The sequence below is a fragment of the Phytophthora cinnamomi genome (assembly GCF_018691715.1).
Source record: "Phytophthora cinnamomi strain GKB4 chromosome Unknown Contig112, whole genome shotgun sequence".
Classification (NCBI taxonomy): domain Eukaryota; phylum Oomycota; class Peronosporomycetes; order Peronosporales; family Peronosporaceae; genus Phytophthora; species Phytophthora cinnamomi.
In genome coordinates this window covers 286,615-303,692 of record NW_027151045.1, presented here as the reverse complement: position 1 = coordinate 303,692, position 17,078 = coordinate 286,615, and the positions used below count along the sequence as shown (strand labels likewise).

Below are 17,078 nucleotides of genomic sequence, written 5' to 3'. Positions count from 1 at the left end.
ACTATAGCGCACCGCGTCCGCTGCATCCCATCGCTCTCGCCACAGTCCCAGCGCCGCGATGAAAATACACTTTCTCACACGTCACATGTTGCCGTTAGCTGCTGCCACATACGCGTCCCTACTCTCGGCCCACCTTTCCACCCCGATTCGTACCTACGCGAGTTGCCTGCCCTTGGCCAACAGTGTCGACCCACAGTGAAAATTGACAACGATGATCCGCGTGGTGGCTGGAACGTATGAGGGCCTGCTGTACGGCTGGGAGTGCCCCTCGGTGCCTGCTGGCGAGAGCACCAAGATGAAGCTGACCTTCGGCTACGCGGCGCACTCGGAGTGCATCAAGAGCGTGGCGCTCATGGCCGCCAAGCAGGGCAAGACGTTGCTGTCGGGCGGCAGCGACGAGATGATCAAGTGCGTGGTCTCCGGCTGCAGCGCTGCAACGGTCCCAAATAGGTATACAGAGAGCTAATGCGTTGCTGATTCATTGGTTCCGTGCAGGATCTACAACGTGGACAAGCGCGTGGAGGTCGGCAGCTTGATGGAGCAGCACGGCGCCATCACGAGCCTCGAGTTCTTCGGCCAAAGCCACGTGCTCAGCGGCAGCGCTGACAACTCCATCTGCATCTGGCGCACATCGGACTGGAACTGCCTGCACATTCTTGGCGGCCACAAGTACGTGGCGGTTGGTCGGGAGAATTGTACTGAGAGGATCCTAAACGTTTGGGCTGCGTTGGTGTTGGGCAGGGGCGACATCAACTCGATCGCGGTGCACCCGAGTGGAAAGCTGTGCTTCTCTGTAGCGCGTGACCGCACGCTGCGCATGTGGAACCTCGTGAAGGGCCGCATTGCATTCATCCGCCGGCTGGAAAAGGAGGCGGAGCTCGCCATGATTTCCCAGAAGGGCACGCACTACGCGCTCGGCTTCGGCAAGGACCTGTCTGTTTTCAACATGAACGCTGAGGTGAGTTGGGCGCTTGATCGAATGCTACGGTCGCACCTGCGTGATGACTAAAAGTTGAGTGTTGCTATTTGGTAGCTTGTGGGCACGCTGGAACACTCGAAGAAGATCCACTGCGCCGCGTTCGCAACGGATGAATACATTGTGTGCGGTGGCGATGACAAACATATTTATATCTGGAAGACCGACGGAACGTACGTGCTAAGACCCACCGATAGCTTTCTGCGCGGTTCACTAAAAAGTTATGGGTGTCTGCTGAATGTACAGGCTGGTTGCTAAGGTGACCCACAAGGACATCGACGCTCGTATTCGATGTATTCAGGTCGTGTATCCGCATGGCGAGGACAAGTTGCCGTGGGTCGTGCTTGCTACGTCCGACGGCGCGTTCCAGATCTGGGACTTTGCCTCTTTCACACTGGATGCCGCGTCCCCGGAGGGAGCGAACAAGTCGGTGGAGCCCATGGCCTCGACTGTTTTGCTAACGAAGCCTCGCGTGACGTGTCTGTCCGTGTGCGTTACCAGCGAGAAGACCAGCAAGAGCGAGCCTGCTGCCGAGAAAAGTAAAAAGACAAAGAAGGCAAAGAAGGTGGTGGACAAGAAGCCTACCGCCCCTGCTGCCGGCGTCCCGCATGTTGTTGTCGAACTGGACGACGGAAAGACCGAGGGCGAGGATGAGGCGTCCAAGAAGCGCAAATCGACCCACGGCGCGCAGCCGAAGAGCAAGAACAAAAAGCGGAAGCAGAAGAAGGCGCAGCAGTAGACATTAGATGAGAGACAGGTGCCATCACGGCATCAAAAGTAATAGACTGTTCATTGCTTCACATCAGCGAAGCTGCAATTAAACTTGATGTATCTACATGTAGCAGGGTACTGTAGCTGGTCTCGAAAGAAATCATCATTAATTGATGCAAACGGAACATGGAGTTCAACTTGGCGATGTTTTTTCACAAGCTTCGGTACATGAAGAAATTAGAATGCAAACAGTAGATACCACTGATGTATCTTGTCGACTGCATTTGTTAGCTTTTCCGATGGTTTAAAGTGCGTTACCCGCATCTGAGCTTACTTGCACGGACGTCGATTTTTCTCAACGGTAAGCCTGTTTTGAAGGGTAATTCCAACCATGTTCACTTGGTTAAGAATGCTCAGGTGCTTTCAACGAACTTCGTCGATGCCGTCGAACTCAAACGCGAGGCATAAAACAATAAATTTACGCATCCTTCTTGCTCTCAAGCAACTGTCGTGGAAATGGCGATAACCAGCGCAGCGAGGGTCCGATCGTGGACGAGCACCAATCGGCCGATCTTTGCCACTTCCTGTTCAAATACTACATTCATCGCCAACCAGTACAGCAATAAACTACGCTGTAGATGAAACACATCCGCGTGAGTTCAGGGTGAGCACGCACATACGCATTGCGAACCTCCGGGGTTGTGCGGAACTTCGACAGTGGCGTGGCTTAGTGGTACTCGGGCTTGGGACGAAGGAACCAAATATTACATGTAGCTCTGACAGATATCGGTAGTTGCCGTGGTTGAAGTGGGCGGATTTCGCCCAATGGGCGCGCGCCGCATTGACTGGCCAGCGTTGCCCGATCCCTCGGCGTTTCATTGGTCCGTCCGATCCCACTTTGAAACGGTTGTCAATCATGAAACGCTCCCACTCCCATTCGCCTTCCGACCAGCAGCCCGAGCACAAGCAGCAGCGCACTCCGTTCAGCACCATGGCCTCCGAGCACCTGACGCACGCCATCGTGGGCCTGGGCAACCCGCTGCTCGACATCTCGGCCGACGTGACGCCCGAGTTCCTGGCCAAGTACGGCCTCAAGCTGGACAACGCCATCCTGGCGGACGAGAGCCACGCGCCCATGTTCGAGGAGCTGGTCAAGAGCAGCCCCGTGTACGTGGCCGGCGGCGCCACGCAGAACAGCATCCGCGTGGCCCAGTGGATGCTCAACAAGCACAACAAGACGGCCACGTCCTTCTTCGGCTGCGTGGGCAAGGACGCGCACGGCGCCAAGCTCAAGGAGTGCGCCGAGGCCGACGGCGTCAACGTGTCGTACCTCGAGAACGCCGACGTCAAGACGGGCACGTGCGCCGTGTGCGTGGTCGAGTCGGAGCGCTCGCTGGTCGCCGACCTGTCGGCCGCCAACCACTTCCACCACGACCACCTGGCCAAGCCTGAGAGCCAGGAGATCATCAACCAGGGCCAGTACTACTACTCGGCCGGCTTCCACCTGACCGTCTCCCCCACCGCCGTCATGACGCTGGCCGAGCACGCCCAGGCCCACAACAAGACCTTCCTCATGAACCTGTCGGCCCCCTTCATCGTCGAGTTCTTCAAGGAGCCCCTCATGGCCGCCATCAAGGCCGCCGACTTCGTCTTCGGCAACGAGAGCGAGGCCAAGACCCTCGGCAAGGTGCAGGGCTGGGGCGAGGACGTCAAGGAGATCGCCCTCAAGACCGCGCAGCTCGAGAAGGCTAGCGGCGTGCGCTGCCGCACGGTCGTCTTCACGCAGGGCGCCGACGCCACGGTCGTGGTGCACCAGGGCAAGGTTACCACCTACGACGTGCCCGAGATGGCCGCCTCGGCGATCGTGGACACCAACGGCGCCGGCGACGCCTTCGTGGGCGGCTTCATCTCCCGCCTCGCCCTGGGCCTGCCCCTCGAGCAGTGCGTGAACGCCGGCCACTGGGCCGCCCAGGTCGTGCTCGCCCGCTCGGGCTGCACCTTCCCGGAGAACTGCGAGTTCCAGGACTAAATCACTTCTGCCAGCGCGTCGCCGGTGGGGTCATCATTGCCCGGCCGTGTGTGATGCAGCTACAACGCGACAAGTAGACCAAGAGCCCCGTTGCTAGCCGCGATTTCGTGGCGGTGCGTGTGCCTCAGCAACTTTCGCAGGCGAAGTGCCGCTCCCGCAGCATCCAACTGCAGAGCGCGACACTTTCCCTCGAAGGAAGAACCACCTCCACAAATAGACGATTGCCTCGGCGCTCTGCGCTGTGCTTGCCTCTCCCTCATGCTGCCTAGACCTGTTCTCCATGTACGTTGATGCTGCATCTGATCTTGTCCGCAAAAATAGTGTCGAGATGCTGTGAACGGTAGGGCGGGTGATGTCGACACTCGCGTATTCCACTTCAGGAGTTGTTGTGCTTGTACTTGTTGAGCAGAACGCTGGTGATGTGCGCCTCCAAGACGTACGGATATCAAGGTTTCAAGTCGTTCGCGGTGCAGCACTGCGCGACGCTCAAGCCAGGCGAGACTTATGAGCAGCGCGCCACCAAGTTCTCGTCCATGGGCTCGCGCATCATTGCTTCGCCGACGATGAACCGAATGGGCAAAAGCACGCACGAGTCGGTGGCTATGCAGAGTGGACAACACGTACAACCGGAGGACTACCATGTCCCTGATCGTCGCGGGGTGAGTGTGAACCAGAAACGACCGGCCTCAAAGCCTTTCATCGCAAACAGCACGTACTTGCACGACTTCCCTGCATTCGATGACGAGCGCAGGCGTGTACTGCACGTGCCACTCGAGGAGTACGAACGAGCGTTCTTGTCTGTAGCAAAGAAGAACAACCAGCAGCAAGATGGAGAGACTATCCAGTTGGCCCAAGTACAGGAGGTCCTCAACCTCGCGCTTGGTGACGGTGCAGTTTCTCGAGTGATCGAAGTGTTCCACAGCTACCTGGATCGCCGTGGAAGCATCTGCGACAAAATCTCGTGGGGCCTCTTTCGGCAGGCTATCGACCACGTCGATGACCTATTCGACCACGAACTCAATCGCGCAACCACGACAAGTTCTGCTAGTAAGACATGGGGGTCTACCAGCTTTGCAGACAAACAGATCAACGAATACCTTGTTCACTCCTCAACACCCGCGAGTAGCTACCAAATGGATTTTGGCACCTACGGCGAGAATCCTCGGGATCGCCCGTACATGCGTAAGCGTGGCATGGCGTCGACCACAATGGACATGAACCCAGGAACCAGCCGCGTCACGAACCAGATACCGGGCTACGCAGGCTTCCTGCCCCTCACATCACACAATGCAGAAGCGCTAGCACATGCTAACGGCCCCGAGGATATCGATTCACTGCACCCGACTCCACGGGTAGCACTTCGACTATTTCACAGCGACAATATTCCGGGTTACACGGGACACAAACCCGTGGACTGCGTTAATTATCGCGGAGAGTGCCGTGCTGGAAGCGACTCGGGCACCACCACGGGTGATAGCTACAAACCGCACAAGTAGAGTAGCATTTGCCCCACCTCAGTGTTTACAGCTTACCCTTAAAAATCTACTATGATAGTAGTCACTGCCGCTGAAGTATCTTTGACCCGTGTATTTCGATTGAACCACAGAATAGTTATGCTTCTGTCGTGGGGGGTACTTGCTCCAGCAACTCGCTAATAAACGTCTTGCCGTTGAGAATACTCGTTGAGGCGACGACGAGCTCAACTGGATCTACACGCACATAACCAAATACCATAGGTCAGTCAGTTAAACATTCGTCCTAACGTAGGAGCTCCAGGATTTCTTACAAAAAGATGCGATCCACCGCAGCGCTGCAATTTCGAGGAACGTCACGCCGCCAACAAACGCCACCACCACGACTGTCTTTTTCTTTGGCTTGCTTTTCTTGGTTTCATCCGCATTGCTCGTCTTGTCCAGACGGTCATTCTCAGCAAGATGCAATTCTGCTCGTGGCCCAGGAAGATGATTCATAACGTGGTCGATGCCTCTCCAGTGGCCAAACTTCAAGATCTCTTCCACAAGGCGAGCAGATATCGGCTCGTACCCTGATGTGACGAAAGCCGCATTCTTTGGGTTCTTGATGTTTACATCGACGTCAATGACCGACAAATTCTGCGCGGCGTACTGGAATGAACAAATAGTGTCATTGGAACCAAGAAGACCAGAAGGTTGTCGCTCGTAGAGCACGCCTAGGCGCTCCAAGTTGCGGAAAGAGAAAATCAGTTCATGTCCATAAGCTCGAACAAGGTGCATCTTCAAACGCTCCAATTTGCGGCGCAGCATCCCGTCGTTGACGATGCAATACAAGCAAAGGATACGCAGCACCTTGCGGAGGTCTTCGTGCCGAAAAATGAGGTCCTCGATCTTGTCCAATACGCCGTCTACTTGGTCCATGATCTTCCTCTCCAGATGCCAGAGATCGCGAAATGGTTTGCCTGATGTGGTTGACTCGAGGTGTTCTAGCAAGTTAATGTGCTGCTCGATCGACTGCTGAGACGCTTTCATCTGAGGCACGGTCTTCACAAATTCGTTTACTTCTGCCGCGCTGGCAGAGCCACTCACTCGCTGGAACTCGTTGAACCTCTTCTTGACAGTCACCGCCTGCACGTTGAGTGCTGCTGGAATGGTGTGAATGTGTTTATCTCGAATCTGACGGTAGATATCATCCGTTGAGTTTAAGGCCACCGGCACAGGAACGTCGCTCGCGTTGTCATCTGCCCGTAGGATCTGCGGCGACGCCGTGACGAATCCATCCTGAATCTGCATGAGCTCGTCGAGTGCTGCCTCGTAGGTCAACGGTGTTGAAAACACCGAGGCAAAGTCCACGCTTCTGTCCAGCAAAATCAACGTATCGAGTCGAGATCGCTGAGCTCCGGCCGGTGTTCCCTGACTCGCTGCCCCGCTGCTCATCATGCCCGAGCCGCCTGCATTCATCTCCATTAGATGGTTCAGCACGAGCATCGACATCTCGCCTTTGTACTTGATGCTGGCGAACTTGCCATACACTTGCTGCAGCAGGCTTAGCGCCGCCGCCATGTCCACCAGCGAGCTGCCGTTCCCCTCCACCTCGCACTCGTACAGACTCCGCTGGAAGCCCATCGTGAGCAGGTCCGTGTCCAGCGGGAAGAAGCCCAAGGCCAATTCTCCCGTCTGGAATCTGCCTCTCAGCCTGCTGTGGTCCAGGGCATGGTCCAGCATGGTCGTCCACTTGCCGACGACGTAGAGTGCCAGTCGGCGTCTTCGTCCGCCATCGTCCTCCCGGCCCAGCAGCTTCTCAGCGTGGGTAGCTACTGCTCTGATGTCTCCTGTGCGAGCAAACGCCAGATACACGACGGTAGTGTCCGCCGAGACTGTGGCGAGGTCGTCCGCGAGCTCCAGACACTCGACAACGTGATGGCTCTTCAACACGCCCAGGCCGTCCACGAACACGTGCGTCAGCAGCGCTGCCAGGCGCTTCGTGAGCACCAGCGACACCCGATCCGTGCCCAAGTGGTCCAGCAGGTGCGTCAACGAGCGCTCGTACTCGTCGCGCAGCTTCTGCAGAGGCAGCACGCCCGTGTCCAGCGGGGGCAGCTTCACCATGTTCACCAGAGCAGGAAGAGGCGCGAGTGGATCGGGCGGATCCCAAGGGGTTAATCAAGTTGAAGTTGTATTGTGCTCATTCTTGTCCTAACGGTTGGCGATGTGAATGTGTGGACAGCTCGGTCTACTGCTCGTTGTGGCGCGTAATGTACGTGAGCAGGTCGATCCGCGTGACGACGCCGAAGATGACCGACTTGGTCTCGGCCTCGCCGCCCTTGCGGATGCGCTTCTGCTCCGTGACGACCAGCGCGAAGTGGTCGCGGTCGAAGATGCGGCTCAGCTCGTACAGCGACGTCTGCGGGTTCACCTGCTTGAACTGCTTGAACATGGCCTTCTCGACGGCGTCGGTCGGGTGCACGCGGCCGGGCATGAGCTGCGCGATGAGGTTGCCCTCGGACACGACGCCCACGATCGAGTTGTCGTCTGCCACCACGGGCAGGTTGTCGAAGCCCTCCTTCTTGAGGATGTCCACGGCCTCCTTGCACGTGAGGTCGGGCGTGATGGTCACGGGAGCCTGCAGCAGCAGCTCCGACACGTTCTTCTTGGCCCACCACGTCGAGCTCAGCGCGCTCTTGGACATGTCGGTCACGTAGCCGTGCTCGTACATCCAGTCGTCCGACAGGAACTTGGACATGTAGTTGCGCGTCGAGTCGGGCAGCACCACGACGCAGCGCTGGCCGGCCTTGAGGTCCTTGGCGGTCTTGAGCGCCGCCGCGACAGCGGAGCCGCACGAGCCGCCGCACAGCAGGCCCTCCTCGCGGATGAGGCGGCGCGCCAGCAGGAACGACTCCTGGTCGCCCGTCTTGACCCAGCGGTCCACGAGCGAGCGGTCCAGCACCTGCGGGATGAAGTCGTAGCCGATGCCCTCGACCTGGTACGACTGCAGGCGGTTCTCGTCGTTGAGCGTGTCGGGCTCGGCCAGGATGGAGCCGATGGGGTCGGCGCCCACGACGACGCAGCTCGGGCACTTCTCCTTGATCTTGCGCGCCGTGCCGGACAGCGTGCCGCCGGTGCCGGCGCCCATGACGACCATGTCGACGTGGCCGCCGCAGGCCTCGAGGATCTCCTCGGCCGTGCCGTCGTAGTGGGCCAGCGGGTTGGACGGGTTGCTGTACTGGTCCAGGATGTGCGCGTTCGGGATCTCCTTGACGAGGCGCTTGGCCACGCCGATGTGCGACTCGGGCGAGTCCCAGGCCGCCTCCGTGGGCGTGCGGATGATCTCGGCGCCCAGCGCCTTGAGCACGTCCACCTTCTCCAGCGACATCTTCTCGGGCAGCGTGATGATGATGCGGAAGCCGTAGAGCGCGGCGGCCAGCGCCAGGCCGATGCCCGTGTTGCCCGACGTGGGCTCGATGAGCGTGTCGCCCGGCTTGATGCGGCCCGAGGCCATGGCGTCCTCGATCATGCGCTTGCCGATGCGGTCCTTGACGGAGCCGCCGGCGTTGAAGAACTCGCACTTGGCCAGCAGCTCGCACTCGAGCCCGGCCTTGCGCGCGATGGTGTTGAGCCGCACGAGCGGCGTGTTGCCCACGTGGTCCAGGATCGAGTTGAGGATCTTGGGCTCGGCCTGGCGCGGCCGGTGCACGTGCGGCTGCTGCACGAAGCACGTCTCGGGCGTCGCGCACGGCGCGGACGCGGTCACCTGCGGGGAAGCCATCTCGGCTGTAGACGAACGGGGGCGGAGAGGGGGCACGTGCTTGTCGCCGACGCGGCAGGTTGAGGAATGGTGACGCCAAGAGCCGTTACGCAGGTGCGTTCGGGAAACATTCGGTAATACCGACGCGGTACTAATGAATACCAGCTTCAACGTTGTGTTACTTCAGAGGAGCTAACTTGGTGTTTGTATGGCGTGGTAATTTACTGATCTGAACCGGTACGATATCGACGAAGATCGGTTCAAGAGCAGCGTGGACGGGTCATGCACCGCACGGCTCGGGATCCGCTGGCCAGCGCTTGACGACGTCAGCTTCAGCTTGCTGCGCGCGCAGCTTTCCCGTGCTCGGGATATTCAAAAGGGCAACCAACACTCGAACGGGTGGACATGGTGCGACTTGCGCTACGTCTGCCGCGACTGGCGCGTCACATACGACACGCTGGCCGCGATTGTGCCAATTGCGTTCGTCTACAGGTCTGAGTCAGAGCCGCCGTTGACGTTGCCGCCGCCGTTGACGTTGCCGCCCCCGTCGACGTCAACGCCCAACGGAAAATTCCCATTCACGCGCCAGACACAAGGGAACTTGACGACGAGGTCGGCCGCAGACAGCGCTTAAAGTCGTCCAGCGCGCGCAGGAACTCGAGGCGCTTGGCCTCGTCCACTCGGATCGCGCTGACGGCTGCTGAAGTTGCAGCTGCGCTTGACGGTATCTCGAGCTGCTGCTCATCTGGGGCCGAGGCGTCTTGGTATGCGCTGTGGATGCGAGCCATCGTCGTGGTCACTGCAGTCTTCACGACTTCCAGCGTGCGCATCGGGTCCGCGGAGCTGGACTGGCTGCAATGTCGAGACCCCGTATCTACTTCTACCTGCCGCTCGAATACCTCGCTGCGCGCGCTATTCGTGCCCGGGGACGAAGACGCAGAGGAAGCGAGTGAGACGCCGTCGTCGCGATGACCTTCCTTCCGCGGCAGCACGTCGTCCCACGTCCACGGATACGCAGGGAGCGCGAAAACCTCGGGGTCTTCAACAAGTCGACCAAAAAGCTGGACGTCGATGGACTGACCGCAGTTCTTCACGTCGTCGCCGTCAGCATCGCTGAAGTTATGATCTGTTTGGTTGTCATCTTCGTAGTCGTCACTACAACCAGTTGCAACTTGCGTTGGCTCTGTTGATGGCTCATTCCCAGGCTCCATGCTTTGCTTACTTGACTGGACTGGACCTGGAGGTGTTGACAGCGTCAAAGGTATAAAATCGCCAGAATACTCGCCGAGACTGTTAGCAGTTTGGCCGTGGTCTCTGTCGTAAAGAAGACTTCGAGCTAGAGCGAGGTCGCCCACGCTGATCAAATCATTTCGCGAGCAAACGGTATTCACTCCACTTGTTGCTTCGACAAAACCCGAGAAAACCACGAACTGATCAAGCTTTAGTGAGCTAGAAGGACCTTCAGTCTCTTCACGCCCCGTCAAGTTGTGGTCTGCTTGCGGTTCGAGCTCATCCATAACACTTGATGCGTTACCAGCCTGTTCCGTAGCGCTTTCACCGCAGTCGGGTTGATTCTCACTACCCTGGAGATCTTTTGTTGGAGCTTCGCGTCTCATTCCGTCTTGGGTTGCTGTACTGATGGGCCCTCCATTGGAATGTTCAGGACGAGAGTCATTTGCGCGTTGTACATGGACAAACACTCGCCGCGATTCGGAAGCTCTACAAGCTACAGCTACTTTGTTACGGCTCCTGCGTTTTAGTGAAGACACTCGACATGACTTCCGCTTTCGCACTGCAATTGTAACATGTTTTCCTCGAGAACGAGGAAGTACGTCTCGTGATGATTCCAACATCGTAGCAGGCACAAAAGATTGCTCCGTATTGACGTTCTGATCACTTTGATAGTGAAGTTGGTGACTGATTGGCCACTTTCTGCGGGTTTTCTGGAGTGAGATGGCCCGTGCAGCTTCTAGCCGCTGTATGATTTGTTGCGGATGCTTCCATACGAGCTCATCGTCATCCATGCATATGCCTTTGCGTACAGATTCTTGGAGTTCACCAATACACCTTCCTTCTTCCAGAAAAACAAGCTCATGATCCGTCCACGGATCGCTTGTGTGGTTTGACCCCCTATCTTCCGGATATTGCTTGCAGGTAATGACACCTTTGTTTTCATCTAGCATTGGATCGCAACCATCGCTAAGATCTGACTCCTTGGTATCCTGTTGCTCTGTTTGAGCCACTTTCCGATTCATTTTTACCGTAGCAAACAGAGGCTTAACACCAAAATCTCTGTCCACAACAACAGTCACTTCAGCATGCTCAGGCCTACTCGGTTGTTGTCCACGGCCTTTGCACTGCCGCCACCGCGCCCCACGGATTAGTCTGCCGCCACGCCACATTCGTTGAATTAGCAACACCGCATTTGTGACTTCGATAATCGTGTTGACGCTCGATGACATCTTCTTTGTCTCGTGTTCTTTGGCTAACTGTTTGAGTCTCCCGTCCTGGTATTCTTGCACCAGTAGTTTTGCTGAGGTTGGGCGCGACGGTGACAATGAAATCACTGGTTTTATTGGTTTCGCATGCGGAACCGGAGGAGAACTCGTCGAGACCTTTATTGGTTCTGGGGACGGTGACGTGCTTTGATAGGCTCTGCTTGGTGATGATTGTTCTTGCAATGCGAGGCTTGAACACTTCGTTTGAACGTCGGTTGAGACTACTGGACCAGCAAGGCACCTCCCAGGAACCGTGCAGGCGACTGAACTTTTAGTTTCAATGTTGTGACGTGTGCCGTGTACGACTTCTGCATGCCGCAATCGCTTTGCTTCTCGGATTTTATCTATCAGCGATCGAGTCAAAGTTTGTGATGATCCAGTTGCTAGTCGTTTTGGTGTCGAGAAATCTCTTCCTTGAACATTAATGCAATGTGGAGACTGGGCTTGATGTGAGGCTGGTGAGGGATACCGATTCATTCCTGACTCCTTCATCTGTACCAACGCACCAAATCACTTTTAGCCAAAGCTTGAGCTGTACCGAATATGAGCTGCTCGTACATGTTTTTGAAATCGTGACAACGGGCTTTCTGATTGAGAAGCAGCACTAGTGACGATGGGGGCTGCGTGGACCGATACCCGAGGTTGGGTTGTTTTTTCGAGGTTGTGACGCTTGCTCGGCGAGAGTGTGGTTTTCTCTACTTTCTTTTCACCCGAAGCTGCGACAGGACGGGGGCATGGTATCCGGCTTCGAGCATCGATATCGTTGGACAGATAAGCCTGGAGTGCTGCAGTTGCTGCCAACGGAGGTGGAATGATACGATCTTCGCCCCTTTTGGTGGTTTCGGTTTGCGGTCTTCTCAATGCCGATCGTCGGTGAACCGCTTGGGACTTCATTGACTCCGAGACATCCGAAGTGCGAGCACCTTGACGCAGCCCGCTCTCCCATCGCCGCTCTTCCGGAGTGCCTCGATTCATTTTCAATGAGGATATCTTGTCGCGGACCCAACACGAAGCGACGCCTAGAAACTGCTGGCACTCAACCTCTTGAATAGCCCGATCCAAGCCGCATCATCATGCGGCACAGGACATCGCTGTCTCTAGTCGCTGTGGCGCTCGCGTTGGCAGTATTACCAAGCGTTGCAACAGATGAATCCTGTCCAAGTGGGTGCTCTGGCAATGGATTCTGTGATAAAAAGCTAACGTGCCAATGCCACGAGGGATTCTTCGGGTACGACTGCTCGCTCCAGTATTGTCCTGTTGGCAAGGCATGGGGGGTAATTACAGGAATCAACGATGCCCATGAGCCCGAAGAATGTTCCGGTCGGGGAACGTGTGTTTATACGAGTGGTTCATGCAGCTGCCAGTCCGGATTCACTGGCGCAGCCTGCCAGTACACCCAGTGTCTCGAATCTTGTTCGCAGCACGGCAAGTGCATCTCCATGGAAACACTGGCGGAGAATGAAGTGATTTCACGCGAATTGTACGACCGAGATGTCTTTGTCTACGATCAGATTTGGGACTTTGACGTGATTCACGGATGCTTGTGTGACGAAGGATTCCATGGCCCTAGTTGCTCGCTGAAAGACTGTCCCGTAGGTGATGACCCGCTCACTACAGGCCAGGTCAACGAAGTGCAGCTACTTCAGTGCCTGACAACGTACCTACAGCAAACGATCGTACTGCAATCGGATGCCCCACTGACCAAAGGCAAGTTCATTCTGAAATTCGGCAGTCAGTACACTCGCCCGATATCGTTCAAGGCTCTCGCCGATCAAGACTCTTTTGGGCCATCAATTGCTACATCTTTGCTGGCCTTGAGGGGTGTGGATGCAGTAACAGTATCCCGTGCAGACCCGCAACCAGCCCGAACTGAGTGGAGTGTGACTTTCCCGATGACTAACACGAAACACAACGCTGTCGTGCCCGGGTGGAGAGTGGTGGAAGTCCAACAATTTATTTGTGCTGCCGACGCCGGTATGTTTGCGATCACCTTTGCAAACGAGACGATTAGCAATATCCCGTACAATGCCGACAGCAACACTTTCCTTTCGTACCTTTCTAAACTCTCCTTCTACGGCCAGATGAGTGTAACGATGATGACTAGTGTGGGGGGCTTTACCAACAATGTGTGCACTCCTACCGGCACATTCGTAACTATGACCTTTACCTCTCTTTGGCACCGAGCGCTACTGGCAGATTTGCCAGCGATGACATTTTCCACTCTGGACGTAAAGGGAGTTCAGACTCTGTTTCGAAACAATACTAACGGATTTATCGATACAGAAACCAAGGAAATCATAAAGGGGTTTGACTCCTGTCGCGTCACCGAAGAGCAACAATTTCTGTGTGGAGCTACCGGTGGTAACTTTGCGCTCACGTTTGAGGATGGTACAAAGTTGACCGGGATACCCTTCAGCATCACAGCAGACACTCTTAAGTCGACAATTCAAAGCAAAGTTCCGTACATCGTTGACATTGACGTCTCGTTTGCGGGTGGGCTGACAACATTCTGCAGCGACTTTGGCACGACTTCGACCATCCGCTTTGTTGTAGCGAAAGCGACCAACGGAGACGGAGATCTCGCAGAAATTCTAACGGATCAGACGAACAATGGTGGCACGGATGGCCTCGTGCATATTTCAAACCGCCTGCAGTTTGCTACAAGCTTTACTGAGACTGTCAAGGGAGCGATTTGTGAACCTTTGGACCAAACATTTACCCCAGCTCCAACAGCGCAGATGCTGGCACCTGTACAACAAGGTGGGGGTGCGTTTACGGTGCGCTTTCGAGGAGCTACAACTCGCCCCATTGCGGCTCAATCTACAACACAGCAGCTGAAGGCACTTTTACTGGAGTTGCCTACGATCGATGGCATCGACGTGAGTTATTCGGGCTCGCAAGCGTGCGAAACCCCGGCAAACCTCGCGAGTCTCACATTTACCCAGAACTTCGGAAAGTAAGTTGTTTGTTTTCGCGGAGAACACAATTCGGTGCTAATCTACTTCGTTGTTGTATGATTTAGTCTGTCAACTATTGTGGCTGATGGCAGTATGATGAGTGTTAATTCCAGTGTTGTCGTCGCCGGCGACGGCAACGCGATTGGAGATGTCGTGTCGGTAGATGGCACCAAAGAGAGCGATGTGTGTTCAAACCGGGGCTATTGCGATGAAATCACGATTGGTCGCTGTATTTGCAGCACAGGTTACACCGGCAGCGATGGCAATGGGAATATTGGCTCCTTGGACTTCAGCCGTGGCGACTGTGGAGCACCATCACGAATACCCGTCGGTTGCCCGGGAGACTTGGCATGTAGTGGACATGGCACGTGTTCTAACAGCCCGACATATCGCTGCGCCTGTGCGAAGGGTTGGTCTGGTGCAGACTGCTCCGAGCGAGTGTGTCCATTTGGTTACTCGTGGTTCAGCTACCCCAGCGACGACAACGTTGCACATCAACTGCGTAGCGAGTGCAGTGATGCCGGAGAATGCGATCGCAGCAACGGACAGTGCAAATGTCAGGTGCCCTACACGGGGAGTGCCTGCGAGCTCAGTACGTTTTGACTCCGCATGAATAATAAATTCGTACGAGAACACGAACACTAACACTTCTGTTTTCCTTATTGCAGTGGCCTGCGGCGGAACCGACATCGAGTGCAACGGAAATGGTCAGTGTCTGACGCTGTACGACTTGGCACCAATTACTCGGATCAACGGCGTCACCCGCGGCTTCACCTACGGTGAGGATCCGAACAACGTCGCCACTTGGGACGCCCACCACATTCAAACCTGCCTTTGCGACCCGTTTTTCTTCGGCTATGACTGCTCCTTGAGTAAGTTTGCGTTGCATCTTCTCGATTGTCAGCAGTAGTTTTAACATGCTTATGACATTGTTGCGCTTGTCAGAGGAGTGCCCGCGCGGCGACGACTTCAACACCGACAGCGACGCCATCGAGCGGCAACTGGTCCAGTGCATCGCTGACGCGGGCAGCTTCACGCTCACGTTCAGGGATGCAACGACCGTCAGCATCGCTGTTGACGCCACTGCCGCAATCGTGAAGACCGCACTGGACGAGCTGTCGACCATCGGGGAAGTGGCGGTCTCGTTCGTGGGCGGCGCCACAGCCTGCTCCAACAGCGTCAACGTCGTCATCGTGGTGGACTTCCTCACGGAGCTGGGCGACCTCCCGCCGATGTCAGGGTCCAAGGCGCTGCTGCAGGATAGCATCAACGGCAACGCGCAGGACGGCTCAGGCTCGCTGCTGTTTGCCACGGGCGGCGCCACTCTCCAGGGTCAAGCGTCCGTCAAGGGCACGCGCGAGAACGCCTTCTGCTCCAACCACGGCGTGTGCGACTTCTCCACGGGAATTTGCACGTGCCACCCCAACTACGGCGGCAGCGACGGCAAGGGCGGGCCCGGCACCATCGCCAACTGCGGCTTCCACGAGCTCAAGTACGGCGCCACCGGCGGATAACGTAATCCATGTATGGACGTTGCCTCGCCTGACCTTGATGTACATGTAGCCATCTGCTCGTCTGTGCACACGATGGCGTGCTCGACTGTCACATAGATTTTTGCCAGGAGCTACGCAAGCGTCTGGCGGGGATGAGCGTGAACTCGCACGGCTGCCTGAGCCGGAGCGAGCTGCGGCCGCTGCGGCCTCCGCGCGTCCCGGTCGCGCCCGCGTACTCGCAGCTCCAGCGGATGAGCGCCAGCGACGCGGCGCGCAACGAGGACAGCCTGCGCCTGCGACGCGCGGCCGGCGTGCTGCTGCTGCTCTTCTGCCTGGGCACGGCCGTCGGCCTCGTCCACGTCATCGGCATCTCGCAGCAGGTGCTGGCCAGACTGGAGGCGCAGCAGCCGAGCCTGCTGCGCCAGCCGCACACGCAGTCGCGCGACGTGGTCCGCGGCGCCTGGCAGCGCCAAGGCGAGGGCGCCAACGTCCTGGTCGCGTACTCGGACGGCCCGCACCTGTCCAAGCTCGCGTCGGCGGTGGAAGTCGGCGCGCGCAACGTGCTGGGCAACGAGACGGCGTCCCTGCGCGTCCGCACGCTGGAGAACGCGTCGTTCGCAGAGGACGTCATGTGGGCGGACGCGGTGGTGCTCGGCACCCACGTCGTGAACGCGAACGTCGAGCCGAAGGTCCGTGCGGAGAGGCGGAAGTTGGAGGACAGTGGTGTGGGTGGGCTGACTGAGGTTGTTGCTGTTGCTGCTGCAGATGACCAAGTTCCTGAGTGAGTGGTCGTTCGCGGAGGATCTGAGTCAGAAGGTGGGCGCCGTCTTCGTCACGAGCGGAGGCCTCTCGGCGGGCGAGGAGCTGACCATGGTCAACCTGCTGCACTCGCTCATGATCTTCCGCATGATCGTCGTCGGCGGTGAGCGCTGGACGAGCGCGTTCGGCGCGTCGGCCATCGTCGGGGAAGGACCCTTTGAGCCAGCGGGGCAAAACAGTCCGGAGACGCGCGACTTCCCGCCGATCTGCTACCCGACAGACCCGGATGCCATTCATGACATGTTCAGGGACAAAGCGATTGGTTTGGGGGAGCGGGCTGCTTCGATCGCGTCACAGCTGCGGCGCGCAAGGGGAGCGCTGTTGGACCAGGATTAACATATTACCCAGCGTTGCAGTGCTTGTTAAAATTGCTGAATA

The 17,078-nt window shown here is 57.1% G+C and overlaps 7 protein-coding genes across 7 annotated transcripts; 4 read left to right on the top strand and 3 right to left on the bottom strand.

Moving 5' to 3' along the window:
• Positions 1–211: 211 nt before the first annotated feature.
• IUM83_16040 (putative p21-activated protein kinase-interacting protein) lies at positions 212–1,715 on the top strand (the record flags this gene model as incomplete). Its single annotated transcript, XM_067940894.1, has 5 exons — positions 212–408; positions 496–669; positions 742–958; positions 1,034–1,149; positions 1,223–1,715. 5 exons carry the CDS (start codon positions 212–214, stop codon positions 1,713–1,715), a joined length of 1,197 nt encoding a protein of 398 aa, XP_067781884.1.
• Positions 1,716–2,678: 963 nt separating this feature from the next.
• Positions 2,679–3,716, top strand: IUM83_16039 (Adenosine kinase; the record flags this gene model as incomplete). Its single annotated transcript, XM_067940893.1, has 1 exon — positions 2,679–3,716. The coding sequence occupies one exon, from the start codon at positions 2,679–2,681 to the stop codon at positions 3,714–3,716; it is 1,038 nt and encodes a 345-aa protein (XP_067781970.1).
• A 419-nt stretch (positions 3,717–4,135) lies between these two features.
• Positions 4,136–5,212, top strand: IUM83_16038 (putative Ptype ATPase; the record flags this gene model as incomplete). The annotated part of the gene is made up of 1 exon (XM_067940892.1): positions 4,136–5,212. One exon carries the CDS (start codon positions 4,136–4,138, stop codon positions 5,210–5,212), a length of 1,077 nt encoding a protein of 358 aa, XP_067781969.1.
• Positions 5,213–5,327: 115 nt separating this feature from the next.
• On the bottom strand, positions 5,328–7,297 carry IUM83_16037 (Vacuolar protein sorting-associated protein; the record flags this gene model as incomplete). Its single annotated transcript, XM_067940891.1, has 2 exons — positions 5,328–5,425; positions 5,503–7,297. The coding sequence occupies 2 exons, from the start codon at positions 7,295–7,297 to the stop codon at positions 5,328–5,330; spliced, it is 1,893 nt and encodes a 630-aa protein (XP_067781974.1).
• A 124-nt stretch (positions 7,298–7,421) lies between these two features.
• On the bottom strand, positions 7,422–8,954 carry IUM83_16036 (cystathionine beta-synthase; the record flags this gene model as incomplete). Its single annotated transcript, XM_067940890.1, has 1 exon — positions 7,422–8,954. One exon carries the CDS (start codon positions 8,952–8,954, stop codon positions 7,422–7,424), a length of 1,533 nt encoding a protein of 510 aa, XP_067781973.1.
• A 557-nt stretch (positions 8,955–9,511) lies between these two features.
• Positions 9,512–10,144, bottom strand: IUM83_16035 (uncharacterized protein; the record flags this gene model as incomplete). The annotated part of the gene is made up of 1 exon (XM_067940889.1): positions 9,512–10,144. The coding sequence occupies one exon, from the start codon at positions 10,142–10,144 to the stop codon at positions 9,512–9,514; it is 633 nt and encodes a 210-aa protein (XP_067781972.1).
• Positions 10,145–14,169: 4,025 nt separating this feature from the next.
• IUM83_16034 (tenascin-like protein) lies at positions 14,170–17,036 on the top strand (the record flags this gene model as incomplete). The annotated part of the gene is made up of 7 exons (XM_067940888.1): positions 14,170–14,387; positions 14,454–14,683; positions 14,813–14,980; positions 15,057–15,260; positions 15,334–15,880; positions 15,952–16,570; positions 16,647–17,036. 7 exons carry the CDS (start codon positions 14,170–14,172, stop codon positions 17,034–17,036), a joined length of 2,376 nt encoding a protein of 791 aa, XP_067781971.1.
• Positions 17,037–17,078: the final 42 nt, after the last annotated feature.